At 53.3% G+C, this 15,326-nt stretch overlaps 2 protein-coding genes across 2 annotated transcripts in view; both read right to left on the reverse strand.

The window, feature by feature from the left end:
* CYTH1 (cytohesin 1) overlaps positions 1–2,086 on the reverse strand; it is a 79,498-nt gene extending 77,412 nt beyond the window's left edge. The window contains exon 1 of the mRNA XM_059998387.1: positions 1,985–2,086. Within this exon, the coding sequence (XP_059854370.1) occupies positions 1,985–2,006 (22 nt within the window). The 5' untranslated portion in view covers positions 2,007–2,086. The remainder of the gene's footprint in view (positions 1–1,984) is intronic.
* Positions 2,087–12,115: 10,029 nt separating this feature from the next.
* Positions 12,116–15,326, reverse strand: part of USP36 (ubiquitin specific peptidase 36) — a 34,567-nt gene continuing 31,356 nt past the window's right edge. The window contains exons 19-21 of the mRNA XM_059998469.1: positions 15,023–15,138; positions 14,507–14,658; positions 12,116–14,280 (exon numbers count right to left, since the gene is read on the reverse strand). Of these exons, the coding sequence (XP_059854452.1) occupies positions 14,527–14,658; positions 15,023–15,138 (248 nt within the window). The 3' untranslated portion in view covers positions 12,116–14,280; positions 14,507–14,526. The remainder of the gene's footprint in view (positions 14,281–14,506; positions 14,659–15,022; positions 15,139–15,326) is intronic.

A 15,326-nucleotide genomic window follows, 5' to 3' on the forward strand; every position in this document is an offset into this window, starting at 1 on the left:
AGAAGAGGCAGAGGTCAGAGAAATGAGAAGATGCTACCTGCTGGCTCTGAAGATGGAAGGTGGCCACCAGCCAAGGAATGTGGGCAGCCTTCAGAAGCTGGAAAAGGTAAGGAAACGGACGTTCCCTTAGGACCTCCAGAAAGGAACACTGACCAGTAAACACCTTGATTTTAGCTCAGTGAGAGCAAATCTGGACTTCTGACATCCAGAGCTATAAGATAATAAATGTATGTTCTTTTGAGCCACCAAGCTTGCGCTAACCTGTCACAGCAACCACAGGAAACAAATATCCCCTGCTTCCATTCACCCCGTCCAAGCACAAATTCATGCCACTGGTGGCAAAGTAGTCACTGTGTTAAAAGCAACCAGACCAACAGCTTCCTGCCTCGCCCGGTGGGTAAGAACACCAGAAGAGGGCACGAAGAAAGCCTGGCAGAACACTGGGATCTGCAAGAAATTAAACAGCAAGAGAAGGCACAGCGGCAGGCAAAGCTGGAGAAGACTTCTCCCGGGTGGGCAGAAAGACAGAAGCCTGGAGGAGCCAGAAAATCCTTCGGGACCAGCCAGGAGGTGATTTGTTTTCAATCACAGAAGAAAAGCACACACTACTTTTACTTGGAAGGTAACAAGGGGACATCTGATGGGTACCCATCCCTCACATGCTCTGGACTTCAGGCCACAAGTGGTGGCCCTTCCCCTGTCTGCCACTCAGGGTTGTGGGTCATTAACCCACCTTTTCTGCGGTCAGTGGTTCCTCAATGACTTACTCATAAATAACAGAAAACCATAACAACATGCTTCACCCGTCTCCTTTTAACATACTCTATGACAAAGCTTGCTCGCTCAGAACTTAAGAAACAAACACCACCTATGTCAATTAGTCAATAAAGCAGGATTCGGTTCCCTTTAGCCACACAAGCATTTTTAACTGTGCTCTCTGTACTCTGCTACCAAACCACAAAAGTTCACCACTTGTTCTATCTGCCATTCTTTCATCTCTCAGGAATAAAACGTTAAATTAACTAAAGCATTTCACAGAACCTTCTAAAACCCCGGCGATCTGAAGCCATTTGAGGGAGGAATGCCCTGCCGATGGCCAACAGTTCCCAGGATAAGGTTAGCTGGTGGAGGATTTGGGAACTGGTAGTTTTGTCAAGTTTTCCCTGTCTGTGTGATGTGATGACTATGCCGCGTCTCTGTGCACAGATGAGAAAGCAAACTTGCGTTTCTCCGCGCCCCTCGGGCTTCACCCGCAGGCGTTTTGGACCAGCAGCCCGTTCACACGGAACGGCGGGCAGCGATCGTCAACCCGGGCCTTGGAGTGGACGTTGGCCGAGGTCCTGGTCCCGATGGCACCCCCTGGTCGCAGCCTGTCCACTTCGGGTTCGCTGCCTGTGTTTTCTCATTTTCGTTTCTGAACAAAGACATGGACCCGGGCACACAACTTGCCAACACCTAAGGGGCCGGAAACTACGGAGAATGCCCGGGGGGAACTTAAGCGTTCGCGGGGGCCCGCGGCGGGGCTGTGGGGCGACCGGGCCTGCGCCGGACAGAGGCCCGCGACCCCCTCCCGAGACCCTGGCCCCGAATTCGCGGCCCCGAGACCCTCTCCTCGCGAAACCCGCCCGAGACCCCGGCCTCGAGACCCTCACGCCGGAGACCCCCGCCCCGGAGCCCCAGGCCCTGAGACCCCAGTCCTACGAACCCGGCCCCAGAGACCCGAGCCCGGCGACCCCCGGCGCCGACCCCGGAGACATGGGCACTCCGACGCCGGCCCCTCAGCGCCCCTCAGCCTTCAGCCTCAGGGCCCCGGGTGACCCCTGCCCTGCGGAGGTCCCCGCCCGGCCCGGCCGCCCTAGGCTCGCGTCCGGCACCACAGTCCCCGGGAAACGCGAGCCGCCAGAGGCGCGGCAGGACGCCGGGCCGGAGAAGGGAGGAAGCGAGGGAGAGGGCGTCCGCCGGCCGGGCCGCGGGCCGTACTGACCGTAGCTGTCGTCCTCGTCCATGGTGCCGGCGCCGGGTTCCGCGCCGGGTTCGCCGCTCGCCCCTGGACCCTTAGCTCCTGGCCCTGCTCGCCCAGCGCGTCTCGGAGCCCCGCCCCCGGCTCCGCGCCCGCCACCCGCCCCTTGCCTCCCGCGGGGCGCCCCGCCCGCCGCCTGCGCGCGCGCACACACACACCCCAGCACGCGGCTGTCTCCCGACCCGCGCCTGCGCACGCGCCCGGCCAGGCCCGCGGCCCCGCCCTCGCCGCCCGCGCGCCCACGCTTCGGGCTGCGTCCTGTAGCCTGCCCGCGCCTGCGTACGCGCTCCCGCTCAGGCCCCGCCCCTCCGACTGGTCCCTCGACCCGAGGCCCCGCCTCATACCACGCCCAAGCCCGAGGCCCCGCCCCGGCCGCCTACAGGGGCGCATCGGGTTTCGGATTTCTCAAGGGCGGCACAGGCCTAGGGTACAGCACGGAGTCTGGCTGCCCACAAAAGCCCAAGGTCGTGTCCGGCCACTGAAGGGCAGGGTGGTCCTCGCTGACGTCAACCTCGCAGGTCCGGCCCTCCCCAGACTGCCAGAGACGGCCGGTCCTTGGTCAGAGACCAGAGCATTTGAATTCATTATTTCTGAGGTCTGAACCTTAGCACCGTGAATGTCATGAGCTCACTGCCTTTATACTTCCTTTTATTTGTCCTCTGAATTTACCCAGGTCAAATTTCAAAGAGAGGCACCTCATCTCCCAGCATTTCAGGATTTGGGTGACCTTGATTCCTGGGCCTCTTAAATTTACACGTTTCTAGACTGTGCCTTACATGTTTTATTTGTCTGCCCTGGGCGGACCAAGCCCCTCCCACTGGTAAACTGAGCTGCCCTTCGGGGAGCATGAGCAATAGCTCTTCACCGGGAGGTGGGCACCTCCCCAATTTTTAATTTAGAAAAATCAAGGAAAATGCCACTTTTCCTAGCCACTTCTGGATGCATACACTCTTTCTTGGTTTGGTGCTACCCCTAAAAATTATAAGTGCCTCAGTTGGAAGGAATCTCAGGATCACACATCACACAGGGATGGTCCAAGACTCCCCTGGGGGGTCATAACCCTGGACACCTAGCCAACGTGCTGTACCCAGGGGCTGCTGGAGAAGAGCTCAGCCCAAGGACCTGGCAATGTCCCTGGCAATGTCTCCATCAGGGGGAATTGTGACCCTCCTCAGCAGCCTGTTGGGTGAGCCCTAAAATATGCCTCCCAAGAGACAACAAAGAAAAGTAATTTCCCCTCATGCAAAAGGAATAAATGAATGATGAAACTCTAGGCTTTCTTTCCAGATCTGCTTCCTATTAGCCTTGTGACCTGGGCAAACAGCTCAGTGCCCTGGACCTATTTCCCACCCACACAATGGAGCCTCTGCCTATAAAATCCAGGCTCCTACCCAATATTGATCTCTGAAGTGACAGATCTGTCGTTGTCTTCCTCTTGACCTCTGCACATGGATGGATGGATGGATGGATTTCAACATATCACCCTAAGCGATCCTAATCTTTACATTCCATCAGGGTGCAGCTCTGGCCCACCCTTCTGGTGGCTAAGAATATTGTACATTCACAAACAAACATCCCTCTTACTCCGCTGAGCTGTCTGACCCAGGCTTTGGTGGAGAAGCTTGATGTCTCCGGAAAGTCTAAGAAGATGGTCTCCATTTCCTTAGGCAGGTGTTTCTTTCGAACAGCTCCAGAAATTAGACACTTCCCTTGTATAGATTGTTATCTTACTCCTAAAAGGTTGATTCTGGTGGACCTAGCCGTTTAATCTTCACTGATTTCACCTAACTCTTGCTCAATGACAAAAACTTGGGAAGAAAAGCAATTGAGGCCACAGGTTAATTCTCACTATGATCTGAACTCCCAAACCCAGTACCTTTGGATGGGAAGGAATACGGGTGTGAATGCTAATCACTTCAATTAGCCTGGTACTTAACTGTTTACAAATTCCCTTAACTTACATTATTTCATTACAACAGTGTTTTCCAATGGCAGGTCCTGACTCTGAATGGATGAGAAACCAATCACCATTGGATGAAAGGAAGATAGAATAAGATAGAATCAGTGTCCATCACATACCATAAGGATAATGTTTGTTTTGGTTGTAGATGAATGCACTGGGTAGGGATGTAAAATGTACTTGACTGCAAGTCACTGTCAAAGACCCTCTGTTAGCTCACACTCCTGGCTCCGGGGCTTTGGTGAGCTGTTATCTCCATATCGCAGATTTGGAAACTGAGGCCCACAGAGGTCACAGTGTAGAATGGGAGCCACCAGGTCAGCTTCACTTGCTACTTGTGTCCTCAGCCCCTGGAGCATAGCAAGACCTCAAAGGGAGAGCCAGAGGCAGGGAGCAGAGGAGCTGAGAGGGCACTGGCCGTGGGTCTGGAATCTGCTGGTCTGCTACTTACCCCCAGACCTCTTCCCCCACGTCAAGAACTTTGAAAATGGGTCAGGGACTTCCCTGGCAGTCCAGTGGTTAAGACTTCGCCTTCCAATGCAGGGGGTGCATGTTCGATCCCTGGTCAGGGGGCTAAGATCCCACATGCCTTGTGGCCAAAACACCAAAACATAAAACAGAAGCAGTATTGTAACAAATTCAATAAAGACTCTTAAAAAATTGTCCACATCAAAAAAAAAATTGAAAAGAAAAAGAAAATGGGTCGGGGCTCCCTGCAGGCCTCTCACTGTGGTCTGTTGTTTTTAGTGGTTGATCCGCCTGACGAACTTTTTTTTAAGTTAGTGCCTCCCTTCTGTCATCCTTGCCTTACATAATAATTTCAAAAATTAGAATGAATTAGGAAGGGTTTTGAGCAGAGGTAACCCAAAATATATTTTTTTTCCTGTGCTTATACTGTGATGTTTAAAACTTTTTCAGAAACAGTATTCAAAAAGGGACAGGTTACTGGGTCCTGTCCCTTTCCTACAAGGGAGCACCCACAGGCTTTTAAAAGATTGAGCCTGGGCTTCCCTGGTGGCGCAGTGGTTGAGAGTCCGCCTGCCGATGCAGGGGACACGGGTTCGTGCCCCGGTCCAGGAAGATCCCACATGCCGCCGAGCGGCTGGGCCCGTGAGCCATGGCCGCTGAGCCTGCGCGTCCGGAGCCTGTGCTCCGCAACGGGAGAGGCCACAGCAGTGAGAGGCCTGCGTACCACGAAACAAAATAAAACAAAACAAAAGAAAAGATTGAGGCTTATTTCCGCATTTGCCGACGTGAGACTATTCCCAAGCTGTATGAAGTGGAAAAACCAAGGACAGAACAGGGGCATATAATATATTTCCATTTCTAACAAAAATACATCAACATGTGATGTACATTGACATTGTACGTTCAGCCATTTGATAAATATTTGTCGGGGGCAGGGCGCAGTGCTGTGCCATGCGCTGTTCAAGATGCTGAGGACACAGCAGCGAAGAGAGCAGCTGGAAAGCCATGCCCTCTCGGGACTCCCAAACTAGTGGGCAAGCGTGGACTGTGGCTAACAGGGCACACAGGAGACTGGGGGCCTCCCTGCCTCTGGGAGGAGAGCCAGTTGCCAGGGAAACAGGAGTGGGAGACTCTTCATCAAATACCCTTCAATACTCAAAGGGGTTGAATTGTGAACCCAAAAACCTAACCTCCAGTACCTGTGAATTGTGATCTTATTTGGAAATAAGGTCTTTGCAGATGTAATCAGGTTAAGATGAGATCATTAGGGTGGCCCAAATCCAATAACTGGTGTCCTTCTAGGAAGAGGAGATTAGGACACAGAGACACATAGAGAAGGCCATGTGAAGATGGAGGCAGACACTGGAGAGGCCGAGCAATGCCTGGGTCACCAGAAGCTGGAAGAGGCAAAGAAGGATTCTTCAGAGAGAGTGCAGCCCTGCCAATACCTTGATTCCAGACCTCTGGCCTCCAGACGTGAGAGAACAAATTTCTGTTGTTTTAAGCCCCCCAGCCCATGGGACTTTGTTATAGCAGCCCTGGGAAATACACAGCTTTTAAATTAAACACAATATGCATGTATTACCTATTTTATTTTTTTAATTGAAGTATAGTTGATTTACAATGTTGTGTTAGTTTTGGGCGTACAGCGAAGTTCAGTTATTTATATATATATATATATATATATATATAAAATGTATATATTCTTTTTCATATTATTTTCCGTTATGGTTTATTATAGGATATTGAATACAGTTCCCTGTGATATACAGTAAGCCCTTGTTGTTTATCTATTTTATATATAGTAGTGTGTATCTGCTAATCCCAAAACTCCTAATTTATCCCTCCCCCAAGCCCTTTCCCCTTTGTTAACCATAAGTTTGTTTTCTACGCCTGTCTGTTTCTGTTTTGTAAATAAGTTCATCTGTGTCATATTTTAAATTCTACATATAAGTGATATCATATGATATTATTACCTATTTTAAATTAATGTTTTAAATAAGAATTTTAGAGGGGGCTTAGATATAAGATACCATGGTAAGGGACTTTACTATTACCTCTCTGTTCTTCCTTGTGCCCATATTTCATCTGGTTCCTTTTTCTAAAACAAATGATTCTACTTCCTTGCCTTTCTCTTCTCCCATCAAGATGAGTGAGACAGCAGGGGGCCAAGTGGGCAGCGCAAACTGGAGGGTCTCGTGAGAAAGGGGAGGGAGGACGGTGTCCCCTCCCTGCATGAACACTGATACCCCCTCCATGTGCAAAAGGAGCAACTCGCACCGCCACCCCGCACATGCTGAAGGAACACGGTCCCCTGAGGCCAACAGAACCACAGGAAGCACCACGTCCTAAGGCCTCCCACCCATACAGAATTATAAATGGCTACCCGACACACCACTACTCAGAGCTCCACCAAGGCCAGGGCCGGGGAGGGAGGGACAGTTGCCTCAGACAACACCTGCCTCACAGAAGAGGAATGGGCTCAGCTGGGCCTGCCAGCCTTACCCTCCAACTGCTACGTGAACCCTTCATTCTCCCTGAGACCAAGGTGAGAGGCTGACGAGGCTGCCTAGCGGCGCTTCCGGAAGCCAGCCTCTGAGCCCTCCCCATGCAGGTTTAGACAGGTGTCCTCAGTAATACAAGACAGGGCCTGGGGGCAGCCCCTGCCAGCCCCGCCAGCCTCTCCAGCCTGCACTCAGGAGGGAGGTGGTGCTGGGGAAGGAAGGGCGCTTGCAGAGACGCAAACCGAGCCACTCACACGGGCCGAGGCTGGGGCATTGTCTTGCTTTGAAAACCCCCAGATTTTATTCTGCTAAAGCTTTGCAATTTCTTCTGTGTGTGAATGGCACTTGAAATCTGTTTGTAATGGATCTTGATTGTGTCCAGCTGTCACAAACAGTTCCCCTGCCGCACGACAAGACAGCTGGCCACGTGCCACACAGTCCAGGCTTTCACTTCAAATAGAGGAGCTAATGCTCCAGTTCCCGCCAGACCTGCCAAAATATTTTCACTTGTGAAAACAACAAAGGTGGGGGGGACGGGGGGTGGGGGCAGGGGCTCAGAGACAGAAGCGTCGGGAGGACGGCGCAAGGAGGCTTCTGGGCCAAGGACATCAACGGAGGTGGGCTGGCCGCGTTCTGAGAGGAGTCCAAGGGCACGGTCACCAACCACACTCCTGTCGGGCTTACCCCTTCAACCAAGACTTCCTGGGGGCCTGGAATTCGGGACTGACAGAAGGCAACACCCACCCGTCTCTGCCAAGGGGAATTGTCTAACCGAGGCCATGTAAGGCAGAAAACAGCAGATCAGTACACGTAAGAAGGGAGAATAAAGTACGTGAACCACGGATCATTTCTATGACTGTAAGAGCAAAAAACCACATCAAGGTGCATTTTAATAGTCCCAACAGTTAGCGCGGGATGATGAAGGCTGACACATCCTTTCAACAACACAGCTGTGACAGGTGCTGGGAAACCTGAGGATGGGAATGATTTGATTAGGGCTTTTTTTTTTTTGCAGTACGCAGGCCTCTCACTGTTGTGGCCTCTCCCATTGCGGAGCACAGGCTCCGGACGCGCAGGCTCAGCGGCCATGGCTCACGGGCCCAGCCGCTCCGCGGCATGTGGGATCTTCCCGGACCGGGGCACGAACCCGTGTCCCCTGCATCGGCAGGCGGACTCTCAACCATTGCGCCACCAGGGAAGCCTGGGCTTTTTGTCTTGAAGGACTATCCTGGGGGCCAGGAAGGCAGACCAGGAAGCAGGTCCACTGGAGGCTGGAGCACTGGTTAGAAGACGATTTGAGTCCAAGAGAAAAGTGGTGGCGACTCAAGCTGAGAGCCAGGCAGTGGGGACGGGAAAGAGTGGACTTTCCGGCAGCCAGGTGGAAAGATCAGAATTCTGTCACTGATGCGTGGAAGTAATGTGAAGGAGGTGCCGAGCGTGGCGGGCACGTTTCTGGCTTTGGCATCAGGGTGGATGGTGGGCCCCCAGCCATGGGAGGGACACAGGAGGAGCAGGACACAGGTAAGAGGAGGGCAGACAAAACAATGAACTCTGTCTGGGCCACAAATTTGCCAGTAGGATATCCAGGAAAAGATGTTCCTCGGGCTATACTGAGTACACAATGGGGAATATTGATTGGAGTGGATTGATTCTGGCTACATCTAGGTATCCAGGGCTCACCAGATCCAACAGATTTAACACTGAAGGGACAGAAAAAGAAGAGCTCTTCAGGGAGATGGGGGTGAATAGTGTCCAATCCTGAAAAGAAGTTGTGGCAAAGGCTCATCAGATTTGGGAACTGGGTCACTGAGTGGAGTGATGCGGGCAGAGGGCAGACTGAGGACTGTGGAGAAGGAAGCAGAGGGCAAATTGAAGCTTAGGTGAGCGAGAGGGTGGCTGGGAGGGGACACGGAAAAAATGGGCCTTTTTTAGGATGGCTGACACTTGAACATGTTCACGAGAGAAGGAAGGGGGAAGAGCGAGACACAGGAGGCAGACGGGAAAATCACTGAGGCGAGGTCGCCAAGGGGTGGAAGAGGTCGGTCTGGAGAGCACATTGAGGACCCCACAGGGGTCCTACAGACCATCCCATGTAAGAACCATTAGATCAGAGCTGTGAGTGTGGTCCCCACCCAGCAGTGGGTTAGCATCCCCTAGGAACGTGTTAGAAATGCAAATTCTCAGACCTCACCCCAGACCTGCTGAATCAGAATGTCAGGGGATGGGGCCCAGCAACCTGTGTTTTAACAACCCCCTGGTGATTCCGACCCTCTCTCAAACCCAGGACTAGCACAGCAGTTCTCAACGCCGGCCGCCCGCCCGCCCGGTAGAATCACTCAGGAAGGGTTTGCCCAAGCCTCACTCTCGAGAGTCTCATCTCCCTCACATTTGTATTAAATTAAATTAGTATTCAGTAACTCTCCCAGGTGATTCTGGGCTCCGTGAGTGTTGGAACCGCTAGGTCAGAGAGAGAATAGACCACACGGAGATAGAGGGAAGTTGCTTATGGTTTTGGTTTCCTGGTGTTTCACTGTTTATTTTGCAGTGGGAGGGAACTCTTGCAGTGGGATGAAAATCATTTGCCGAGAGTAAGGGGCACACAGGCGGTGGGAGGGCACAAACAGGCAACAGCCACTAATGGGATGGGAGAGAGGGGCCCCCTGAGACAGAGCCTAATGAAGCATGGCAACCTGCTTTGGGCAGCTGGATGGTCCTCCCTGACGGTACCAGCCGGTCCTGATGCAGGAGCAGGGAAGGAAGGAGCAGGATGCAGCTGGGCTAAGCAGAGTCTGTGCAGCAGGGGCTCCTCCAGGCACGAGCCTGGGCTAAAGGGAGGAGCCAGTGCAGGTGACCAGCCATGAGGCCCGGAAGGCAGAGAGAGAACCACACCGCTAAGCTCTCACCAGGTGTCACATGACACATCCTCAAGCTGCCTGGGATTACCAGAACCTAGCTTCACCTAGGTCCCGTCTACATGGAGGCTGTCCACGCTACCAAGACTGGGCAGGATTCGAACCCTGGCCTTCCTCACTCCCTCGTACCAGCCAGCCTTTCACTGCTCGCTCCTGACTCCCGAGGTTGGCCGAGCTTCTAATGGATGGTCACCTGGTTCCCCAGGTGTCCTGCACTTTTTCCTAATCGGGAGACTCCGTGCTCCCTGGTCACCTCCTTCTCACACCTGTGGGTCTCCCCATTCTGTTCTGATAACGCAGGCTTGGCTGCATCACAGCCTTGGAATCTGTCACCCACCTGCCTCTCTGGTATGACGTGCCCTACCACTCAGCTGACTTCCCAAGCCAGAGGTCTTCCCCCAGCCCTGAACCTTCCACCTTATGTTACCTTTGCTCTTGATTCCACCTCTGAATACCAAAGTGGCCCCACCTCTTCTGTTACTACCATGTCATAGTTGCAGACATGAGCACTTCTTGGCCAGCCTGTTGGACTGGTCATCTTCACCTGTCTTCTCCACCCCCGCCCCTGGCCTGCACGCACACTGCCATCAGCCGTGGGTGTGTAAACAGCGAATCAGACCTTGTAGACCCTTGCTGACGATACCGCAGGCACTCACTGTAATCCGAAAGACACACAAGGAAAGGCTGGCATGAAAGGTTCCTACCGAAATTATCAGTGGAGAAGCATCCTGTGCTTTTGCCTTGTCGCCTGACAGGGTCGTTCAAGCAAGCCCCACCAGCTGGAGCCTACTCACCTGTCAACCCCCCATTCACAGCTTCCCCTCCTCCCCGAGGCCACACCAGGCAGGGCTGGCACGCCCTCCTCCTGGTTCCCACTGGAGCCGGCAGCTCTGTGCTTGAGACCATGGGCTGCCAGTGGGAAACTTGGCCTTATTCATCTTCTACGCAGCCAGAACCATGTTGCTACTGATGGGAACCAGTAACAACACGCAAAAGCTATGGTCTTGCTTGTATGACCCCTGTGCCCAGATCTGTAGTGGATCAACTCCAGCTGCCTCCCAGCCGGTGATGCAGAACCTCTGGACACAAGTTCCGCTGGTGAGACAGGCCCATGAACTACATCAGTCACCCCAAACCCTCTCCCACCTGCCGAGCACCCCCTCTGGTTTGGGTCCAGCAGATGTCTCACCTCACCTGTTCTTACTTTGCTGTCCTCATTTTGAGCTGTCCGGCCAACCACCCCCCCACCCCCCGCAGTGACTGGAATAGAGAGTCCCCGTGTCTGAGGAGCATGTTTGGGTGGGGCACTGTGGGGTGTCACTGAAGGGAAGGAAGGAGTAAGGAGCCGCGGAGCTCGGGCACCAGAACCCACTCAACGGAAACCTGCCTTTGCCTGGGACGACACTAGTTCCTGTCACCCACTCACAGGCACTGCTCCTGCCACCTGCAACCTGCAGATCATGGAGCGCTCTGCAGACACCTGTGCCCCCTCCTGGCCTTACCCCACTTCCAGGACGTGCGGTATCAGCCAGACCCTGCCCCTCCTGTTCCCGTCAAGCCTGACAAGAGCTGCAATGTCCACGTGAGTCCAAATTACACTCTACCAACACTGAATTCCAGTCCACACAGGAGACGAGTTTTCCTCACCACGGCCTCCGGTATGTGGCCGGAGCAGCAGCTGGGCGTGCCCACTCGGGTCAGGGGAGACTGAACAGGCACTGACCACATCGCCGTGCCCTACCCACCGCTGTGCACAAGCCAGGCTCAGGAGGGGGTCCCCAAACCGGAGGCCTGGGTTGTCCCTGCCAACTGTGAGGAAAACTCAGTTTAGCAAAACCTGATTTCTCCCTCATCTTTCCCTGCAGAAGTCCAACCATTTGGTTCAAAAAATTTTCAAACAAACCTCAGTGGAATGATACTGTTTCCAAGTTTCAATCTGGTGCTCATTGAAAATCACCCTCAAAGCTCAAGGAGTCACTTCAAAGGATTTCTCCCTTCTTAAATTCAAACAATGTATTAAGACATTCAAATAAACCTCTTTATTCCCCCTTTATTCTTAACAAAGACCTGTTCTAAGCTTTGCTGCACAGACTGCTAAAGGCACCTGACTCCCTCTCACGGACAGTGACCAGAAAGTGCCTGAGGCCAACCTCACACGCAAACTAGGACAGCAGACTGGGGTCGGGGTGAACCTTTTATAAGTCAAAGGGGAAAAAAACAAAGACACAGGCAGGACTCACAAAAACTCCTTGTTTTATTGCACCGAGATCTTGACAACATCTGGGGCCCCTCAGCCCCTGGAACGGAGGTGCAGGTCATGTGCCCTGGACTCGATGCGCACACGGGGCCAAGGTGTGAGCAGGCCCCCAGCCCCGTGTGCGCAGGCCCCCAGCCGAGGGTCAGGGAGTGACAGGACCCAGGACCACTGGGAGGGGTGAGTTAAATGAGACCCATGTTCTAAGTCAACAAAGTCTAAGACTGCCACTATAGAAGCTTTATACACGGACACCTAGGATCTGGACTCGTCTTCTGGGCCTATCCTTTCCCTCCCAGTTTGGCCGATGATTCTCCGTGGGATGGGAGGACTTGTCTACTTAACAGTGATACTTAAATGCTGCAGGGTCAGGCCAGTGCTCATCCCTGCCCAGGAGAAAACGGGTACGTTCTCCTCAGGAAAAGCCTTTATAGTTATATAGTGGAGGAAGGAAGAGACTTGTTTGGAGAAGAGGGAGAGAGAGAAAAGAGATCAATTCTGTGCTAGCAAACAACTGAATTTTTCTTTTTTCAGCTACAGAACATGTTAAAAATATGGTCGGGGAGATAGTTCACGCAGGAATGGATGTCAACATCTCAAGAGAGAAAAAAACCCTGCCCACGGAGGCACCTGCCTTCCCTCCTGAGATGACAAATGACAGAGCCACAGGGCACTGGGGTGGGCCCCTCAGCTTTGAGCAAGGTGTGGTTGACATGCAGGAATCAGTCCTCTGTAGAAGACAAAAAGGCTCCCAGGCCAGTCCAGGCAGAGCCTGGTTCCCATTTGCTGGGACCAGAGCAGCCCCAGCGCAGGCCACTGGTATTATTCTCCCCAACTTTTTGAAGAGAAATACAAAAACAGGAAGAAAAAAACATAAAGATCGACCCACATGAAAAAATTAACATAGCTCCCCGTATAAAAAATGTAACGCTTTTTCGATACCACCAGGATCCCCCAGGCCCCAGAACAAGCAGCAGAGCAAAGGGCAAGGCTCCGTGAGGAAGAAAGTGGGGGCCAGACAAGTGCATCGGGCCTCAGGCTGAGGAGACCACTCGAAGGACAGGACCAGGCACTGGTCCACTCCCACCCGAAGCGGTACCAAGAGGAGAGGAAGCATGGACATGCGCTGAGGGATAATCTTCAGATTTACTTCCATACCTTCTACCGCTGGGACATGCGTCCTTTTTCTGGACAGTATCACCTCACTGAGGCTTTTCCGTATTTATTAAATTATAAGTTCGCAGCATAGCTTGAACAAGATAAAAGAGTGATCGTGATCTTCTCGAGTAATACAATCATCTAAATTCAAAAAGCACTCACAAAATTGAGCAAACAAAGCCAGTATTTGCATATTAGGGAGAGGAAACATATTGCTGATGGAAGCCACAGGCCTGGTCAAAAATAAATGTTTTATATCAAGTAGTAAAATAAACAGAGAATCTACCCCAAGACCACCACCTCAGTAAGGACCCCCGGGTTACTGCAGCTGCAAGGCAGGGTCCAGCAAAGCCACCTCGGAACAAGTAGCAGCCTGAGAAGCAGATGTGTCGGCACATCTTTTCGGCCCCCAACCTGCCCCACTACAGCCACCTGCTCTCCAGAGAGGGTCTAGAGTTTCTTGCAAGAGAGAGATGCACTGGCAGGGCTGCCCGCCCCGCAATTCCATAAAAGGGAGAGGCAGCGGCGTGGGGCCGGCCCGGGGCGCCGCCGACTCTCTGAGGCTGAACAGGTAAGGCATACAGAGCCCCCACCTGAGGAAGCGGGAGGCGCAGGATGAGCTAGCAGTGCCAGCCGCCAGGAGTGGGGGACGGAGGGCCCGTCGAGAAGAGCAACTGGCTGCACGCCATCATCTCTGGAGCTCGAGGTCACACTGGGAAGGCGCAGCCGCCGTCCTCCCTGCCGTCCCCCGCAGCCCCAGGACAGCATCACAGGGCGCTCAGCCCCATCTCAGGTCCCAGTTGCTGTGCTGCCCCCTGCTCTAAGAGTCCCCGTGTCTGTCACAGTGCGTGTTGTGTCACCAGAGGTCCTGATCCACAGAAGCCCGGGGCCTCTGCGGGCCGTCCCCCATGGCAGGCCTGGAGCCGACAGAGCCAGCAAGTCCTCGGCAAGTGGCTCTTCAGTCCAGATAGACGGTCCCCGGGAAGGGACCGCGTCTCTGGAGGCTGTGAGGCAAAGAACATCATTCTTGAGGGAGAGAAACGAGACCCTAGGAGTCCCACCACCACCCCGGGAGAGCGCGTCCAACACGGGCAACGCCACTGACACGAGATGGAGCCTGGAAACAGCCTGGTCCTCAATCTGCAAGTGACCGGTATGTGCACACCACACTCCACACCGTACACACCACAGCCCATGCACGACTGCACACACACACACGCACAAACTGACCCATCTTGACAGCTCCAAATTCAGCGGCGATAGCTGAGACTGGAAGCCTTAGCTGGATGAGTCACAGACCAAAAGTTCCGTCTACTCTGAAGTTTCTGGAAGGCATTGAAGTTTCTTTTCTTCTCTCTCTTGAATTTTTTCAATTTCTTTTCCTATGTCAAGAATCACAGTGTCATAATTCCCAAAAAGGGCTCCCCCGGGTCCCGGGGGCTCCTTTCCAAGTGCTTACTACGTGCTAGCACGAGTCTCAACGTGCGACCTGAACTAACAGATTGACACTCCAGTGACCCACGGAAGGTGTCCCCACGACCCCCACTTCACTGACGGAGGAGCAGGAGTGACTGGAGGACACAGGCTTCCTGAACCCGGGCAGCGCGGCTCCAGTCTCGCCTTCGGCCACTCTGTAGTGCTGCTGCCCCTTCAAACAGCCCTGAAAATCCAAGTCCTCCCCAGCGGCCCCCGAGCTGAGCTACTCCGCGGCGCTCTGCCCCCGCCAGGCGCCACCACGCATCACACCTTCCCTCGGTCGAACTCTTCGTCCCAGTCGTCAATGACTGTGGCCATGCGGGCCAGCCTGCTGTCCTGAATGGCGTCCTGACTGACAGCTGACACCTCGCCGTCCCACGTCAAAACTGCAAGACAGACACTGGCATTGCAACCTGTGTGGGTACCTGGCTGCCCTGTGGATTTACTTCAAGGGTGAAGTTTACAAAATAGGCTGGTCTACTCCTAATTATTCAAAAAGTTTTGAGTGCCACCTTTTGGTGAAAATGGATACACAGAGAAGGAAAAGGGGAGGAACAGAGTGGTCTCCGGTGTG

This window comes from Delphinus delphis, chromosome 19 (genome assembly GCF_949987515.2).
Source record: "Delphinus delphis chromosome 19, mDelDel1.2, whole genome shotgun sequence".
NCBI classification, from domain to species: domain Eukaryota; kingdom Metazoa; phylum Chordata; class Mammalia; order Artiodactyla; family Delphinidae; genus Delphinus; species Delphinus delphis.